The 19113-nt window shown below is 57.6% G+C and overlaps 1 protein-coding gene across 3 annotated transcripts; it reads right to left on the bottom strand.

The window, feature by feature from the left end:
- Positions 1–264: 264 nt before the first annotated feature.
- OLFML2B (olfactomedin like 2B) lies at positions 265–14117 on the bottom strand. 3 transcript variants are annotated; one of them, XM_048312341.1, is made up of 8 exons: positions 13966–14117; positions 12619–12882; positions 9175–9282; positions 6029–6199; positions 4090–4327; positions 2697–3182; positions 2101–2277; positions 265–1817 (listed from the first exon to the last, which is right to left on the bottom strand). In XM_048312341.1, the coding sequence occupies exons 1-8, from the start codon at positions 14107–14109 to the stop codon at positions 1216–1218; spliced, it is 2190 nt and encodes a 729-aa protein (XP_048168298.1). In that variant the 5' UTR covers positions 14110–14117; the 3' UTR covers positions 265–1215. The 3 variants fall into 3 exon arrangements, with proteins under 3 accessions (XP_048168298.1, XP_048168300.1, XP_048168301.1); XM_048312343.1 differs by having other exon boundaries at positions 4099–4327; XM_048312344.1 differs by having other exon boundaries at positions 4090–4279.
- Between the last annotated feature and the right edge of the window lie 4996 nt (positions 14118–19113).

Genomic DNA, 19113 nt, shown 5'->3' with positions numbered 1-19113 from the left:
GCAGAGGAGCCCATGAGGGTCTTACTGCAGCCTGAGTGACCTGAGGACAACTTGAGGTGTCAGAGACAAGCTCTGCTCAGGGCAGGACATGGCCATGTCACCCTGCCCCAGTGCCGGTCCCAAGCAGCCTAAAGCCCTCTGGGATTTGTCCCCATCTGGTGTGTAAACTGGCTCTCCCCAAACCAAACAAAACCCACCCAAAAAGCCCTGTGCATTTTCATGCACGCAGAGGGTGAACCAGAGCCAAAGAATGCCCCGAACAGCTGCGAAGGTACTGGATCCTTTATTACTGACAGCAGGTAAATACAAGATGCTGCTGGGCAGGAGGGCAAGGGCTGTGCCCCTGTGAGGGGATCCTGATGGTCCAGGACCAGGGTGGGCAGGGACCTGAGAGGGAATGTAGGAGATGGAGTGGCACAGCGAGGGCTCCACCAGCCCCCAGGGCTCCGCAGCCCGTGCCCAGGCAGCCCAGCACCCAGCTGAGTAGAGCCTTCACCCAGCAACTGCCAAGGGGGACTACTTTGGGTTACAAAATGAACAAACAAAAGCCATCTACACTTATTTACAGCATCCCCCTCCCGCCGCCAGCTCCCTCCAGGCATGAGTCAGGGTTCAGGGTGCGCCCAGCCCCCAGAGCGGCCTGCAAAGAGCAGAGCCCCGGCTGGAGGGGACAGTCCTCGGCGTAAGTACCAGCACCAGGGGCTGCTGGAGCTGTGCTCACAGCCCCGTTGTACAGCAGGATCTCCAAAGGGCCTGCTGGCCGCCAGCTGGAAAGATGGTCCTGAGAGACGGGACATTCCCATGGGACATGCAGGTCCTCCACCAGGACAGGCAGGCATCAGCATCCCGCTGGGACCTGGTGCGTGCAGCTTTGCACTGGTTCAGGGTGTCTTGCTGATCATCTTTAGCTAAAAACATCATCAGGAGGACTGTGGCTGGGCCACCTCCTCTTCCCTGGGCAGGAGAGCCGGGGCTGCCCTTCCAAAGGAGAACCTCCTTCCCCTGGGAAGGAAAAGCAGAAGCAAGGATACAGCAAAGACGAAGGAGGTGGTTCTGGCCTGGGGATTGATCTACAATCCGCCATGAAAAACCAGCTTGAAACAAAACCCATCATTTACTCTTCAATTTGTACAAAATAACAATAATAACAATAAAAATAATAATAAAAGGTGCTGGTGGCCCCTGGCTCGCAGTGCCCCACTGTGGTGGGGGGTCTCAGTAGGCAAAGATGACATGGTAGGTGACTTGGTGGCCATTGTCCCAGGCGTAGAGCAGGCGGTCCTTGGGGTTATAGTCTATTTGCGTGGTGTAGGCGTATTCGTTCTCAAAGAGCAGCCTGGGGATGATCTGCGTGTTGGTGTGCGTGTCAAAGGCGTAGGAGATGTTGGCGTTCCTCTTGTTGTAGCTGTCGACTGCATAAAGGACCCCACAGATGACAAAGCAGTTCCCGTAGAAGTTCTTCCGCAGCCCCGTCCGCCACGTGGTCTCCTTCTGGGTGCTGAGGTCAGCCGCGTTCAGCTTGCTCAGCACGATCACCTCCTGGTTGAAGCCCTCATAGCTGATGGCCGGGTAGATAACCCACAGGCCATTCTCGTCCACAGCAAAGTCCACATCCGAGTGGCCTCGCCACCGCCACGGGGTGGACTCCTCGTAGGCCACATCGTGCAGCATGGCCCAGGCAGCCACGTAGCGCTGCTTCAGGTCGTACTTGATGATGTTGCGCGTGAAGGCCCGGTTGTAGTAGAAGGAGCCGTTGTAGACAACGTGCCCTGTCCCAATCCAGCTGTACGGGAGCTTGTAGGAGTTGCTCCAGCGACCTGCAGGGCAGACACTGGCTGGTGAGACCCTCCCTTTGCTGTGGGGCGGGGGGCCATGCCTCAGCACCCTCTGCCTCCAGCTCTGCCTGCACTCCCTCCCTGGCCACCAGCCACAGTCTGACCTGTCCCATGCTCTGAACCCCTCATGTCAGGTGCCAGCACCCTAGAGGGGACGGTCCCCAGGCAGATCATCCCCCCACGATGTAGTATCCCCAGGAATGAGCATGCTACTTGGATCAGCTGAGTGGTGGCTAGCATGCTATCAGAGACAGTGCAGACCCACCTTGCTTGAAATTGTCGAGGTTCCTGAACTCCACCAGCGTGTTCCCGTAGTAGTAGTTGGTGACATAGATCCGCTCCTCCCGGGCCAGGGGGTCCTTCATCCAGGCTCCCTCATTGCGCCCATAGGTGTTCTGGGTGGTGGGCCCCGAGATGGTGGACAGCGTGTCCTTGCAGCGCCCTGCGTGGGCAGCTTGTGAGGCCAGAGGCAGGGTGGCCACATTGACCTTGGAGGCATCAACCCCCTCCAGCCCCTTCCTCACCCAGCAGGTACCCCCTGCCGTCCTGGTGTAGCTTCAACCGCAAACATCTCCCCACAGCCTCAGCCATGTTCCTGCTCCAGCTGAGGCTGCTGCCTGCCTCAGGTCCTGTCTCTTTGCCCTGCCCAGCCCAGCCCCTAAAGGTGGGAGGAAACTCCAGTAGGTTCCAGAGTTCATAAGTAAACTTGGCACCCCAGTGAAGTGCTGCCCAGCCACCATCTCCGTGACACCTCCCACCTGCAACCAAATCCAGGTATGCTTTGCTTAGCAGGACACATTGTGGGCACCAGCCAGCCCCCACACACACAGCTGGATGGGTGCAGGACCTGCAGGCACTCACCAATGATGTTCCTGATGTCCTCCTCCTCCAGGCCCTCCTTTGGGGTGGCAGGGATGGCCGGGCTGACCGGTGTCGCGGGGGTGTTCGCCTGTACCCAAGCTCCTGGGCTGCTCTCCATGTCACTCCAGCCTCCAGTGGGGGTGGCCACGGGCAGGTTCTCCGTGGCTGTGGCCACCACTGTGCTGGCCAAGGCTGCCGCTAGCTGTGGGGTCCCCTCCTCCGCCAGCCCTGCCGGGGCAGTCACGGTCTCTGGGGTGGGGGTCAGCCAGCTCACAGCGGTGGGGTCCGGTGTGGCAGGGGACGGGGGCACTGTGGCCGTCACAGCAGTGCCAGCGGCTGGCAGGGTGGTGGGAGTGCTGCCAGGGGTGGGCGGCCACCCCACCGGGGAGGGCTTCCTCACGGCCTCGCCCGCCCTGCTGCTGGGCCTCAGGAGCTGGTCCTCGATCAGCAGGTCCACCGTGTTGTCCCCGCTGAACAGCTCGTCCGCTGCCAAACACAGGCACAGGGGTCAGCCCCGCAGCAAGGGGAGCCAGTCCCCCACAGCCCCTCCAGCTGGCTCCTTGCCCACCCCTGCAGGCTGTCTGGTACTAAATCCCTCTCCATGTCCCCTCAGAGAAGGGCTGAACTGCACAGCCTGATAGCGCCTGTGTCAGGAGGTGAGCGAGACCATCACAGCCACATCCACCACCTCAGGCTGGGAGAGCAGGAGGTGATGGAGAGCAATTCTGCCCTGACACATCCCAGAGACTGATTGGGCAGGATGGAGACCCAGCTTCATTCCCAACCAGATCCCACCTACCTAACCCGGGATGCCAAAGCAGGTACCTCAGCCAGGCCACGGGGACCACTGGGGCTCCCCAGCCAGGATGGGCACCCTTTGCTCCTCTCATGTCCAGGGGCTCACAAAGCCCCCCCTGCAGGACAGGGCTGGACAACCTTTCTGCTAAGTCAATTTGCACAGCGAGGGTGTTTGTCCTTCTTCCCATGCTGCCCACTCTGCTGGTCCCTGAGGGCTCAGCTCCTGCTCCCACCACAGCCAGGGCTGTGAGCTCCGAGCTGCCTTCCACAGCACAAACCTCACGGGATGCCATTGGGCAGGCGGATTTGAAACACGAACACATTTAATAAACCTCCATTTACTTCTGGAAAGGTGTTGATGCTGGGTGTTTTGAACCAAAGCAGTGACCTATTTCCTTAGCTAGCAGTGATTTTCCATGGAATAACAATGCTGCACTGCTCCACAGACACAGCTCAAAGGCTGCACAGCAGTGAGGTACCAGCTGTCCCACCTTCCCCTGCTGCTCCCACTCGCTTTGCCCACACATTCCCAGGGGATGAGGCACTGGTTTGCAGCAGGATGCAGCCAGCCATCCCACCAACCATGGCTGCATACCCAACTCACGTTGCTCCTCGATGTCATTCTCTGACTCGGTGGACTGGGCTTTGTAGTAGGTGACCCCTCGGACAATGGTGGGCTTGGAAGGAGGCCGGCTCCTCACCCGCAGCTTCCTCTGCAAGAGCTGCTCAGGCTTCTTGTCCTCCAGAGAGAGGTGCAGCTCCGGGAGGGATTCCACAGAGTTGATCTGCTGGGAGATAGTTTCATCCTTCAGGAATCTTTCTTCATATTTTCCCTGGAAGAGACACAGGAGGTTGTTACCAGAAACACCATGTTTTGGCGACAGGGCAGGTCAGGCTGCACAGCCCCATGCTGGGTAGGAGGATCTGAGCTCCCTCCTTCCTCAGGGTCTCCCTCAGTCCATTCTGCCATGAGAAACCCTCCAGGAGACAGCAGAGCTGCTCCTCCATATTCTTGGTGCCCCCCTGCCGTTCCAGGACTCAGGGGTCCATAAGGCCCAGGCTGTGGGATTCAGGGATGCAGGGCAGGCAGGCAGAGCAGGGCTCACTCCCTAGCATGCCAGGGGCCGGTTCCAGCAGCTGATCTGCAGAGTGTGCAATGTGCACTGAGCTCTCACAGGGCAGAGAGGCTGAAGGCACCTTCCCAGCAGGAGCGGGAACCTCCCGAGGCAAGGACCAGGAAGCCCCCAGGGCAGGGACCAGCTGCTGCAGCTCAGGTCTGAAGGATTTCATCTCATTAAAGGAAATCGGAAAGCCAGCCCGAGGGTTGAAGCCGTGCCCATTTGGCTGAGAAGATGGGCCCTGCTGCAATTAGCAGCGAGAAAAGTGGAATATTGGGAAATGAGGTCACTCGGGGTAATAAAAGCCCCACGCTCCGCTCCCCTGCCTGGCCGGGGCTGGCTCCTCTCCAGCAGGCAGCAGCTGCTCAGCTCACGGCGTGGGGAGCAGGGGAGTGGGGCTGGGAGCACGGCCGGACACCCCGCCTGGGCACAGCTCTCCCTGGGTCAGAGAGCGCTGGCACGGCATGGCACGGCACAGCACGGCTGGTGCCACTTCCCTGCCTGCTGACACACAGTGTGCGTGTGGGAGCCCAGCCCTGACCCCACCAGGGCTCGGGAAGCCCATCCCCACAGCATCCGCAGCGCAGGGGTGGGGTCAAGTGCAGGCTGTTGCCATCCTCTGGAGCTGAGCACCCCTGTTTGAGCTGGAAATGACACACTAACTGTCCCCCCCCGCCAGACACCTCCCACTGCCCTGTAGCAGGACACTGGGGTGAGGGCAGGATGCTCCAGGAGTCGCCCAGCAGGGATCAGAGGAGCACGGGCCATCCTAGATAGCACCACTGAAGCAGCAAGAACTTCAGGACACCCTGGACAGAACTTTTCCCAAAACACCCTGCTCACCCCTGTCTGAGGCTGCACAGAAAGTGCTGCCACAGGCAGAGGATGTCCCCTTGCTGGGCAGACCCCACGGTGTGGTGCTGGGTGCCCGAGCCAGGAGGATGCCAGGGCCAGGAGGATGCCCGAGCCTCTGCCCGGAGCCGGCCAGGCGCAGGGGCTGGCGGTGGAGGGGTAATTGCCTGGCAGGGAGGGAGGGAGGGAAGGCAGGCGACAGGCTGTCCCTCCACCGAGCCCCAAGCCCTTCTAATCAAAGGCTCTGAGTTTCCCACCGCTTCCCAGCCGGCCCCGCAATGACATCACGCTTTCCAAGCAGCTCAGCCACCGCTGACCTCGAAAACCAACAGCCCCGTGGGAAGGGGGGAGGCCGAGGGAGCAGCCTCCCTCTGTTTCCACCTACATCCCGTCCCAGCAGCAGCTGGGCTGTGCCGAGACGCGCAGACTGGAGTCGGGGGCACACAAACAGGGTCGCTCTAGCCGCGGAGAAAACCACCCCAGGCTAGTGACCACATCCAGGAGACAGCCCAGGGCTGGCTTGAGCAGCAGAAGTGACACCGAGCTGTGCCTGCGTGGCTGTACCTCTGAGTGAGTGTAGGCAGCCTCAGCATCCCGCTGCAGAGAGCTCTCGATGTCGGCCAGGCTGTTGGTGAGGAGGCTGGAACAGTTTTCCCTGCCAGGGGGATCCTGCAGATCCTCCTCCCCGCTGGCTCCTGCCTGCTGGCCTTCCTGCGTGAAGTTCCTGGACATGCCCTAGAAAAGAGAGAGAGGAGACTTTACCCCACTTAACCACAAGGGATGTTCTGCGGCCCCCAAACCACAGCCCTGGAGCTCTGTGCTGCCATCCTGGGCTCACTGCTGGGGATTCTCCACGGGGCTGGGCACTTCAGCTGCTAAGAAGATGCCCCTGACCCCAGTGGGATCCAGGAACTCCATCCCTGGTGTGCACATCCCAGATCCTCACTTTGCCACAGGTTCCCATGGAGCAGGAGAGTGGCCTTGAGGTTCTTCAACCCCCATCTTCAGCCACACTCGCCGGCTCACAGAAGGAAAAGATAAGCTGAAACACCTTCAGTCATCCTGGTGTCCTTGGCCTGTGGCAGCAAGTTCATCTTGCATTTATTAATCTCAATTTCCTGGCCTGGCCACACAGTGCCTGCACTCAGGGACTGCTCTTCCCCAACACCCTCTGCTCCCACAGAATCTGAGAATCTGGGGACAGGACAAGAGCCAGTGACCCTAAGAGAGCTGTCAAGTGACCAGGAGGGAGCTGGGGCTGGCTGCAGCTCATCCAGCAGGCAAAACCCCTTGCCCTTCTCAGTCCCCCAGCCTGGACCCAAGGCAGGGTGTACAGGCACACCCTGGACCCAAAGGATTGTTGCAGTCTCTGCTCATCACTCCTTGGGCTTCTACACATCAAACAGCAACTGCTTTGGATAGGTGGCATATCAGTCAAAGCACTTTAGCACAGGCACTGGGGGTGGTTACCCTGACCCTTCATTTACAATCTGTCCTGCCATTAATTTCTCCTAAAACCCACCGTGACCTCCATCTGTGACCTCAGAATTGCCAGCTGATGCGACAGCTGTGAGCTAAAGACAAAGCAGAGGAGCTGCCTTGCTAGACAAGGCACTCCATGGACCAAGGATTGAGGGTTCCTTCCCTCTACTGACACCATCTGTCTAAAACACCTTGTTATACTGGATAGAACTCATGAAACCCTCTAATCTCTGCAAAAACAGAGGGGTTAACCCCCAGCTCCCTCCACAGGCATCTGAATTCCCAGTCTTTACCCAGGAGTCATGAGACACACAGATTTACCAGGACATTTGGAGGCCGAGTCCAATGACGCAGGGATGCTTCAGCAAGCGTTTTGCCGCAGTAAGCAGAGCGACAGGGGATCTCACAATGCCCCCCCAGGAGCACTGCAGGAGCAGCTTTCAACACCATCCTCCTTTGGAGAGGATGACTGATTCCAACAGCCTTGTGCCCTTATCGCTTCTCCTGTGTAATGTTTGGCTAATGACCTGCTTAGGGATAGAATTTGCCTCCCCTTGAGTGGAGAACCAGCACCAAAGCCTGGCCTGTGATGCTGCTGGAGGCTGCTCAGCTGCTGCGCCGGGGAGCAGCTGCCAAAAGCACACCCGCCTGGGAGGGCGACGCTTTGAAGCCATGCCAGGCTCCAGTTCAGCATCTCAGCTGTCCACTGTGTCAGACCCCAAGGCTGATGCAGGGTGTGATCCTCCTCCACATCCTCCCAACAGGAATTTCCATGCTAAGCCAGCAGCAGGAGGCATTTCACACCTGCTGCCTGCATCACCTCGGCTCTGCCCCGGAGCACTGGGCAATCTCCTTCTAACCCAGGCCTTTCCTGTCTTCCTCCATCTTGTCCAAGTGCCTGCAGGCACCTTCAGCTGCTTTTATATGATCCTGCAGCCGCACTTCTGGGAAATTAAAGATCCCAGCCTGTGAATTCCCAGCTCCTACACCTCTACAGCTCCATCTCTGGCCAAAGTACTTCAGCCCCACAGAGCTTTCTGCCCATCTGCCTCCCTGCGACAGGCTGTGAGCAGAGTGACCAGGCCACAAAGGTCACCCCACGTGCCCAGTGTGCCACCAGCGCTGCTGGCTCTGAACCCCCCTGAAGAAATTGGCTGGTAGGCAGGGCCACTGTGGTACTGCAGCAGAGCGCAGTGATAACCCCACCTGAAATAATCCCTTGGCAAACCCAAGTAACGACTGGAGAACACACTGAACCACAGGAAGAGGGTGGGACTGCAAAGGGGAACATTGGTGCTTTGTTATTTTCAGACCTCAAAACCCCTTTTGGGTCAATTTCCATGCTTGGAAATCCAGAGCCCCCCAGGCAAGCGTGCTCCCCTCAGCTGTCTCCTTCCTGACCCCAGGATGGAGCACACCGTGCCTTCCCAAAACACTTTGCAAGCGGAATTTTGGCTTTATAAATCATTGCCTCTCGCCTCCTGGCTGGAGATGAACAGGACTGCTCCACTCCGACAAGAATGTGGAATTACCATCCCAGATACGGACCACGGGAGAAAACTCCAGTATTTAATCTGGCAACCCTGTGTCTACATAGCTGAGCACAGCTTAAACTGCAAACCCTACGCTGTGCTAGCCAAAGAAATATTAAACTGTATGGAAGTGAAAATTATTTCACTGGAAGTCTGCTCTAAAATAAAATGGAAGGTTGAGGGCTCTGCTCTTTTTTAACACAGGCCAAGATGTAACTTGGTCCTTCAGGAATCTGAGCTCCTTGGCTCCCCACAGTCCTGCTGAGTGTACCCCTGCACCAGTCCTGAACCTGTCGCCCCCACATCAAACAGCACAAAAGCTCCTGGTTGAGAGCAACCATCGCACCAGCACACAAGTAAAACCGAGAGGAGGAAAGACTTAACAGCAGGGCCTTCTGACCCAAAGGAGATGCTGCTCCTGGTGAGGCCACAGCTGGGATCCTGCTCCCAGTCCGGGCCCTGAGGGACTGGGAGAGCTGGAGAGGGTCAGGCAAGGCTGATGGTGTGGGGGATGCACTGGGCACTGCCGGTGGTCCGGTCTAGTTCAGACATCCAAGTCTGGTCTGGTTTAGTTTCAGCCAAATGTTTAATTAACATTTCTTCCCAAGCAACGCGACTCTAAATGCACCAAAGGCAGCAGGAACTTGATAGGAGGCCCATCCCACCAAGGGCAAGGACACTGAGAGCAGGACTCACCTCCTCGAGCTTCTCCACCCGCCCCACCAGCTTGGTTGTGACTGAGTGCAGCTTCAGAAGGTCCAAGCCATAAAAGGCACTTTCCAGCATCTCGACAATGGAGGAGAGCTGCAAGGCAAGGAGAGAACACAGTCAGGTGGCAGCACTTGCTGTAACACACCCCACAGAGTTTCCTCAGCTGGAAGGTCAAGGGCGATGCACCCATCTGAGTGGTTTTTGATTAGAAAGCAAGTTTTCCCTGTTGCATTGCTGCCCTGGTCAGAGCACGGCATGCAGAGCAACACACGGCACCTCCACAGAGCCTCAGGGCTTCAGGAGCACGCTTTGGGTGCTGGGGATTAGTAGCAGAGCAAGGTAAAATGCTGCTCTCTTTGCCAGCTCTAGGCAGGCTCTCCCACAAGCCCAAAGGCTTAACTACTCCACCAGTGATGTGACTGCCAGCAAAAGAGGCAACAAGAAAAAGGCAGCTCAGTTTGAGATCAGACTCTGAGTTTGTGCCATCCTGTGCTCTTTTTCCTGGAACAAGAAGAAACTTGTTAAAATATTTTAAAATACTCCCAAATTGCAAGAGTGAAGAAATAGAAATTCGGTGCCAGCCTGGCAGCAGTTCCCTTCCTGGAGAACAATTTTATCAAAGGGATGCTGCCCTCTTCTGCAGCCACCCATTTCACAGACACTCTGTATTTAAGTCAGCCCTGTGCCCGTGTCCTGCCAGCACCAGCCCTTGGTCACCATTCCTGGGGATCTGGACAGCAATGCCCTTGTTCTGCATTTTGTCCAGTTTCTGGTGCTGCTCCACAGAGGACAACACTGAGCGTAGCAGGACTGGTGGGAAGTGCTCCTGGGCCACCTCCCCCTAGTCCCATGTGTCCCACATGTCCAGCGTGGTGCTGCAGACTTCACAGCCCCGAAGGCTGAGCAGGATTTTCAATGCATAGGAATTACTACAGGGCGGTGACATTTTCTCCCAGCAGCTACAAACTGGTCAACAGAGCTTCATAAATATGGGAGAATCACAGGCAGCACTGCTGGCAGCACTTGGAGTTTCCACCCCGGCCTCTGCAGTCTCCCTGTGGAGCTGACAGCAAAGGAAAGATTTTTTGGGGCCAGATAAAATGGCAGCATTAAGAGACAAGAGCTGTTTTATGGCTATGCATCCACTTTCCACTGAGAGCTGGATGGAGACGACCGATACAATGCACAGAGCCTGCCAGACAGCCACTGGAGACCAGCGCTTTCCCTCCAGGCTGGAGAATTTCCATCAGTGCACAAAGGTTGCAGACTGCATTAACCTCCTTCCAAACGATCCTGAGCACAGCCTCCTCGCACTGACTCTGCACCAAGACCCACTGTGCCTACAGGCAGCATGCTGCAATTTCACAAAAATAGGTCTGAGATTATGCTCCTCCCGGCTAGCACCATGCTGACCTTCCTCTAAAGACCACACTGATGTTCCTATCAACTCACTGCTGCCTTCCCTTCACCCACTGTGGACTTTGGCTCCCAGTGGTCTGATGGTCCATGAATTCCCACTGGACCTTGCGAAAGGTCTGAAAGGGACTGAAACCTTCAGCTGGGAAGACCAGTGCAGCCATTCAACTGAGTTTGGTTGCCCAGGGCTATGTTCCTGCTGCCTGGATTTTTCTCTCTTTCTCACCATTCCCTCAGGGACTCATCCTCCAGCCCACCCAAGGGAGGGAACTTCCCACAGCTCTCCCACACGTGGAGTACCCAGGGCTTTTGTGTCAGATCATAAGAAAGTCTGGTAAAACACAACATACAAATGACCCTGTGCCATTCCTGCTGCTGGACTGGGCAAGAGCAGTGCTGGTTGGACCAGCAAAGAAAGTAAAACCCTTTGGGACTGCTCAGAGCTATGGAATAGCCTCACCCAGCCCCTCACTGAGGAGTTGTGGGAGCTGCTCCTCATGAGTGGCGTAAGAACTGGAGCTGTGTCCTCTACTACTTCCCAGCTTCTCCTACAAGAAGCAGCTGTTCCCAGTGATTCCAACCCCAGGAGGGGCTCTGTGCTTGGAGGGAAAGCAATCCTGCTGCCCAGCTCCTGGGATGGACCTTGGTGGCACAGAAAACAAAACCCCCGTGTGTGTGTGTTTGGATAAACCTTGTGAAATCGCCTGGCCGCGAGTCCTTGCGAAATGAGCGGGGGAGCCGGGGCCAGTTCCTAGAGGACAGGCTTTCACACCACAGCTGGCTGTGAGCAGCTCCCCAGTGGGAAGAGCAGCCGGAGCCAAGGGCGAAGCCAGGCACGCCGCTCTGCTCCTTCTGCAGGCTGACCGGCTCTGCAGAGCTCAGGGAGCTGCTGGAGCAGGAGCTCTGCCTGCCTCCGGGAAGGGACCACAGCGGTGCCTCTGTCACCTCGGGGGGTGTCCCTCCCCTAACCGCAGAGAGCTCACGACTCTCATCTAAGGCCACGTGGGACCTCCTGGCTTTCCCCCAGACGAGGGACCACCAAACAACTCCAGACTGGGACTCCTCTTCCCCTGGAATGATGGATTGTCTGCCTGTGTCTGTTTATCTTCCCTAGCTGCAGGGGCGCTTGGACAAGAAGCTGCTAACTGTCTGCAGTCCGACAAGATGAAACACATCGTCAAGCTCCAAATTAATTAGAACAAGCCCATCGTGGTGGCCTCGGTGGCAGCTGCCCCACAGCGCCTCGCGTGCCGCCCGCCTTCCCACCTGAGAGGGATCCGGGGCCACCAGTGCCACCAGCACTCAACCTTCCGCTCCAGGGGCTCCCCAGGATTGGACCAAGCCAGTGGCACTTTCTGCTGCCTTACATTGGTAGCAAACTGGAAAACTCAGCAGGGTCTGCTGCCAGCTGCCACACCAGCATCCAGTAAAAGTCAGGAGTACTTAAAACAAACACTGTCACGTTTGGAAAAGAGGTATACATTACTAGAGAGACAAAATACTAAATAGTAGAGAAGTGTCAGCATTTAAAACAACAAATCCATCCTGCCATCAGCCAGCTGTGCATCACACCCTCATGCTGACGCATCAGCAGCTTTTGGCCCATGGAAGCCAAAACAGCTTTTTTGCGTGGGTCCTTGGGAGTCCCTCTCTGCAACAGAAAAAAGACCTGGCAGCTGCTGAGCGGATCAGAGCTGTCCTCTAGGGACATTTGGAGCTGGACAAAGGGCAGGGAGCAGCCCAGTCCCTACTGGGCTCTCAGCACAGAAAGCCATGGTGAACCCCAGGCAGCACGGGATGAATTGAGTGAATCATCCACTGCAGCTGCTCAACTCAATCCCTTAAGATGAGCTTGATTTTTATATCAAACATGCAGATATAAATATAACTAGGAGATGGTTTAGGGAAAAAAATGTTAGGAAATAAAGGTTTTTTTAGAAAAAGCTCAGAAAGAAAAGGCTTCAGAAGATCTCCTTGTCCCCAAAGTGTCAGGAGCTCAAGCTGCTCTCCTACCTTCAGGTCGCGGCTGTCTGCCTCTCGCAGCTTCTTCAGCCTGAAGTCGCCCTCACAAGGGTTGAGGGCCGAGGGGGGGGCCACGCACGCACACTTGCAGCTGGGTCCTGACGTGATGGTTTCCACCGTGTAAAAATCCTCGGCTCTGAAAGCGCCTTCGTTAATCCTTTGGCAGGCGCCACGGCCCAGGGGTCTGACCAAGCATTTGCACCGGCAGTCGGAGCCTTCGGACACCGCCTTCACCTTGTCGTAGTCACCTAACAGCTGAGCACAGGTCACCAGCAGTTAGCAAACCTGCCGTCCTCTGCCTGCACAGCCAGGGACAAGCACGGCCTAGAGCTCAAGGTCGAAACAAGGACACTCTGGATACCCTGAGCCTCGAGGAAACTGGCCAGCTTCTCCAGAATCTGCCAGCCAAGGAGCTTTCTAGAGAGCGTAGAACTAATCACTGCCTACCAGGGGAATAAAAACTGGCTTCTTCCAACAGGGTATTTTTTATTCCACTGTGTGCAGAATGAAAAATTTAAATTTTAAATACAATAATTTTAAATACAAACCCCATCCTGCTTTCTTTTAATGCTCAGTGTCCAAAAGACCAAATAAGTCACCTGCTACCCAGAGCAAGACTGTTTTACCAGCAGAGTAAGGGTACATTGGAAGAGGGACTGAAAGCCACCCTATATAAGCAGTGTAACCTGGTGGTGAAGCAGTACTTCTGATTAGCCCTATACAATGCCAGGAATTTCCTTTACGGAGATTTGCAGACAGCGCTTCTGAAAGCCCAAGCACAAAAATAACTTTGGCGGTACGTTTCCAATAGTCTCTGCGTTAGCCATTTCCGAGGGCAGATAATAACACACAGCCTGATCAGCCAAATCTAACAGAAACCTCCACCGCATCCCACTGGCAGGGAAAGAGCCTGGATCCCTCCCCTCGGCACACAAAGAGGCTCCACCAGTTCTCCTCCCAAGGAGTTCCCCTTTTTCTGAGTTCCCCCGGAAAAATGATAGGATGGAGTCTGTGAAGTGCTCCCAGATGGGCTTCAGTGATTTCACTGCGCGCCGGCTGATAAACTTCCTCCAGTGCTCGGCAGTAGTGCTGGGTGAGTGCACAGCATCACCCAGCCCCACCGAGAGTGTACACCCAGCACCACCCAGGACGAGCACAGCATCGCCCAGCACCGCCAACACTGTACACTCAGCATCGCCCAGCTCTGTCGAGCACGTACAACACCCAGCATCACCCAGCACCCCTCAGGGTGCGCACAGCACCTCCCGGCAGTGCCCAGCCCCACGCCGCGGGTGCAGCACCCGCGAGGTGCCCGCAGCCCCGCAGCCCCCTCGGTACCTGGGAGAGGATGTTCTCCTGGTTGTCCGCCTCGTCCTGCAGCGGCTCGGCGGAGGGCCCGGCCGTGCCGGCGGGGGGGGTCCCTGCCCGGCAGCCGGCGCCCAGCGCGGCCAAGCAGAGCAGCAGCGGCAGCGGCCGAGCCATGGGCGGGCGGCGGAGGGGCCGGGGCCGGGGCCGGCGCGGAGCCGCCGCTGCTCGCTCAGGTGCGGAGCGGCGGGGCGGGCGGGGCCGGCCCGGGCTCCCGCCCCGCTCCTCCTCCTGCCGTCCCTCCCGGTCCTCCCTCCCACCCTCCGATCCTCCCTCCGCTCCTCTCCCGGTCCTTTCCCCTTCGGCGGCGGGACGAGCCCCGGGCGGGGCCGAGCGGGCGGCGGGGCGGGACCGGGGCCGTCCCGGGCGGCGCTTCCCACCTGCGGCGGGGGCTCCTCGCGGCCCCAGCCCGCTGCTGGCCCTGCGGGGCACTCGGGCATCGCCCGCCGGAGCAGGCTGCGGGGAGCCCCCGCACGTGGGGCTGCTCTGGGGAGCCGCCAGCCACTTCCCCAAAGGGCCTGCGCTGCCGGTCAGCAGCCGGCCAACCTGTGCATCCCACCTCCTGCTGTGTGCCAGCGAGCTGGGGGCGGACGGAAAGCCATCCTTAGGGGCTGCCTGGCTCCTTTTCCATCTCCAGAAAAGCCTGTCTATCACCCTCCATCCTCTGGGTGACAGGGAAATGTTCCCGATAGCATGGCACGGCACACCGTGGCTCTCCAGTCACACTGCACACACTGGGGTCACGCAAGCAGCGTATTCCGAGGCAGGCTCCCAGCCATGAGTGCAGACCTCTGTGTGCTCACCGAAATTCAGGCTGACGCCGTCGGGAAGCAGCCACGCTCTGGCAGTCCTGTATCCTTCTGCACCTCCTGCCAAACGGAAATGTTCTGGACACGCTGTTCCCAGGGAAAGCACAGGCACAGCATCTTCCGCTGCGGAGGTGTCTGCACTGCCGTGCCTATGGCTGGGCCTCTCTGACGCGGAAGGAAGACTGAGATGCTCCTATAAACACACCAACGCAGGCCAGCACCACGTCCCAGCTATGGCATGGGCTCACGTTTTCCTCAGAACATGCCCATGGGTCACAGGCAGAGGTCACACACACAGCAAGCGGCACGAGAGACCACGTAAGCTCTTGCTGAAGCAAGGCTGTGCACAAGCCAAGCACCCCCAGTCCCTAATGCACCCGCATCCCAAAACCACCCCAAACCTGGTGCCTGCAGCCCTGGGACCAGGCACCCTCCTTAGGGGGACTCCAGCTCCTCCATCCCACCACTGTCTCCCACGGTCACTCTGTGGGGATGGAGCTGCCAGACACGAAGAAAACATCTTGTGTGAGAGAGGAAGCGGCTGTGGCACAGCAGATGGCAGAAGATGCTGACCTCAGGATTCGTGCGGGATGGCGCTGTGCCTCCCTCTCCTCTGGCCTCCCTGGGAAGGGAAGCCTGTGGAGAAGGGGGCAGGGCCGTGTGGGCTCTGCAGCAAGGCTGAGCAGAGCAGAGCAGGAGGGGAAGCAACCAGGGAGGCTGGGAGGAGAAGGACAGCCAACCTTTGGTCAACTGGAGAGCAGTGGGAGGAAAAAGGCATTTCTAAAAGCCTCCCCCAGCAGCCTCTCTCAAGGACAATAGGTCCCTTGAGCATCAGCTCCTTCACTTCTGTTTCCATGGCTCAACTTCCCTGAGGGCAGCTACTCCATCTGTCAGCACAGGCTGTCCTGAGGCTGCCAGACCAGGGCTTCTGGAGCCCCCAGCCTGGCCCAGAGGACCAGACCCCCGTGCAGTCATGGTACTGCCAGGGCTGGCAGTGAGACCAGCCCTGAGAGCTGCCACAGCAAACAGTGTCTGTGGAGGCCTTTTCCTAATGATCACTTTCAAAGTCTGGAAAAATGGAAAACAAATCAACCACAGTATTTCAAAATTAAAAGGAAATATTTCATATGTTACTGACATCCCCTGTTGATTTCTTTTCTTTCTAAGGGGAAGAAAGCATTTCTGGTGATATTTAGTTTGGGTTAAAGATGTGGTTAATGTTGTCCTTTGGGGGCACGGAGAGAAAGTGACAGACACTCTGCGTTCAGAGCAGTAATCTCTAGAGTCTGAACATTCCTCCTTCAAGAAAAAAACAAGACGAATCCACAGATTGAGGAGGACAGCAGAGCAAGAAGGTGTGGTTCTGGCTTTTCTGTCTTGCTGATGGAGGCTGGCCCAAACTTTGTTCCAAGCAGGAGGCCCCAGTATCCCCATGCCTGACCCCATTCTGTGTTACTGGGCTTGAGCAAAGCCAGGGCTGCCCGAGGATGCAGGTAGACAATGCTCTTCAAAGTGCTACAAGAAAAACCATCACCATCACCATGGGGAAAAGGGAGTTTAACAGTCTCTAGATAGGAAACGAGCATGTCTGTGCCTGGAGCCGTGAGTGCAAAAACCTGCCCCCTGAAAGCATGTCCTTAGTGCCTCACCTCCCTGTGCTTGTCTGGGCCCCTGCGAGGGCAGAGCCTTGTGCGGGGGCCCTGCAGCAGGGAGACACTGCGGGTCAAACCAGGCCACGGGTGTGGCGGTGGGAGGCTTAAGGCCCGGGATACCCCCGGCACTGGATGCGGGGAGCCATTCACTGCCATGTCAGGGCGTGCTGAGATCGGCGGGACAGGGACACAGCACAGGCGGCGGCACATCCTGCCCTTTGGGGACAGCTGGGGTCTCTGGTGACCGCCCTCGCCCGGAGACCGCTCCCGAGGGACGCAGGGGCTGGGGGCGGGTGCCCGGGCGGACCCGCCGGGATGCCCGGCAGCTCTCCCGCCGGGATGCCCGGCAGCTCTCCCGCCGGGATGCCCGGCAGCTCTCCCGGCCGGTGCGGCCCCGTCCCGCTGGCGGGGGCGCAGCTCCCCCGCGCGGCACCGCCCGGCGCGGACACCCGGGCGCTCGGGGCTGCGGCTCCTCACAGCTCCTCGCAGTTAAAACGCTTCCTACCCGGGCCAGAGAGCCGTGCTGGCCTGCCCGCGACCCCCCGAGCCTCCTCTAGGAGGGACGAGCCCCAGCGCGCCCGGCCTTTTCTCGCAGGAGAGATGCTCCAGGGTCTTCTCCATCGCAGTGGCCCCCCACTGGAAGCTCTCCAGTGTCTCTCCTGTTGCTGGGCAGCCCCATGCTGGATGCAGCGCTCCAGGTGTGGGCCGAGCAGCGTTGAGCAGAGGGGAAGGATCCCCCCTGTGACTGCTATCAGCCCTCACCTTATTGCGCCCAGGACACCATTTGCCTTCTTCCCTGCCAAGGTGTGTTCCTGGCTCCCGTTCAGTTTGCTCCCTACCAGCACCCTCAGGGCCTTCTCTGACAGGTTGCTTTCCAGCTGGGTGGCCCAGCACATACTGGTGTGGGGGGCTGTTCCTGCCCTGGTGCAGGACTCTGCTCTTCCCTGTGTTGAACTGCATGAGGTCCCTGTCACCCCATTTTCCCCAGCCTGTCTCCACATGGCAGACCAAGTCTCCAGTTTGTCAGGCACTCCTGCCAGGCCAAAAGGATACACATCAGCTAACTTAGGGTCAAAAGCTGAGAGATCCCTAGCATGACATGGATGGGACAAATAATTTTCCTTGTTATCTGGCCCAGAGGTGAGCAAGATGAGCTAGAGGCTGTGGTTGATCCTTGCACGCTCCTGGTACTTGCTGGAGTTCTTCCCAGAATCTCCCTGTGGCCTCAGCTCATATGGGTTTTGGTCCTGTGGCCTTGGGTGTCAGCACCACATCCTGCTGAGAGAGACCAAAGCAGGTGTGGCCTGTATTCCCACGCTGGATTCTGCAAGGCACTGTGAGCTGGTCTCCGTGCCTTCCTGAGGTCACATATAGAGAGAGGCTGCTGGAATATGTCACCGTGTTCCTGGGCTCTACAGCTCCATGCCTGCTGCCAGCAGCAGCCAGAGCTCCTGAAGGCAACACTCCTGCAGCTGCCAAGGGCTGGCGGAGGTAGGCGAGCGTGTGAAGTGAGAGGCGGACTCAGCAGCTGGCACACACCTGGCACAACGTGTGGCTGGGATGGCAGAAGGCCACACAGCCTGGCAGCAGCCACAGCAAGTGACAGAGCCTCGTGCAACAGCTCCACCACACAGGTTTGCTGCAGGTGCCCAGGGTGAGGGAAGCTCCTTCCTACGCCCATCCGCTGAAGGAGGAAATCCATCCCATGGAGTGAATTAACCAGGCAGGAAAACTCGTGATGTGACCCTGAGGTGCGCAGCAATTTGAGAGGTTTCCCTCCTGACCTCAGCAGTGAGACTTGTGTTTACGTCTGTGTGTCAAATGATACCTGGGAGAGCAGCACATGCTCCGGAAACCATTCCAGGGCTGTCCACAGGAGCGGGAGGCATGACTGCCTCAAGCCTGACCCTTCAGCATTCCTCCGTCAGAATACCTGGGCAGGTAGAGCAGGCCTGTCCAAGCCAGAATAAAAAATGTATTTAAAAATGTGTTCAAAAACCAGTAGTAATGGAACTTTCCAAGAATGGTTTTTGTAATCAGGAGCAGGCCAGGCGAGTTGCACTGTGTCAGATGCATTAGCTGGCTGGGATGAGCCCCAGGCTCCCTGGGCAGGTCTGTTCCACCTGTAAGAGCTTATGAGAGCAGCTTAAAGCTGGGTTTAGGAGAACTTGCACTTAGCTGAGCTGCACAGGCACTGATGACAAAGCTCAGTGACAAAGATCACTGCAGTGTGAGGAAAGCAGGGCTTCATACAGGTTCTGCCTTATAATGACATTATGCTGAAATTCCTGGCTTCCTGTTCCCATTCGCCAAACACTGGCAGGTGCTGAGGCCTGACATTTTCCCACCAGTGTCAGAGACTTTTGGGACTCACCTAGGCTTTCCTACACATCAAGAGAGTCTGTCCTGTGCCTGTGCCAGCACTGGTACCTACAGAGTAGGCTGTTCTTCATCCATGGAAACCGCTGCCCCATGGCTACCCCACTCATGGCACAGTCAGGAAAACAGGTCTGGCTATTAGTCCTGGTTTGAACAGCATAGAAAACAACAAAGAAATCCAGTGGGTAATGTAAGGGTGTGTCCATCCCTCTGAGCCCTAACTCATTCCCAGCACCTTCAGGGATGCAGCCATTCCATCCAGCCTCCCTGAGATGCCAGCT

The sequence above is a fragment of the Corvus hawaiiensis genome, chromosome 9 (genome assembly GCF_020740725.1).
Source record: "Corvus hawaiiensis isolate bCorHaw1 chromosome 9, bCorHaw1.pri.cur, whole genome shotgun sequence".
In the NCBI taxonomy this organism is placed as follows: Eukaryota; Metazoa; Chordata; class Aves; order Passeriformes; family Corvidae; genus Corvus; species Corvus hawaiiensis.
The sequence above is the reverse complement of the archived record's forward strand: the minus strand, read 5'-3'. Positions and strand labels throughout refer to the sequence as shown.

Bases quoted from the DNA above. Each gene is read 5' to 3' on its own strand.
- OLFML2B (XM_048312341.1), bottom strand. From the start codon at position 14,109: ATGGCTCGGCCGCTGCCGCTGCTGCTCTGCTTGGCCGCGCTGGGCGCC. The intron at 12,883-13,965 runs GTACCGAGGGGG...ACCTGTGCTCAG, and splicing joins AGGAGAACATCCTCTCCCAG to CTGTTAGGTGACTACGACAA. The intron at 1,818-2,100 runs GTGGGTCTGCAC...TCTGCCCTGCAG, and splicing joins CCTCGACAATTTCAAGCAAG to GTCGCTGGAGCAACTCCTAC.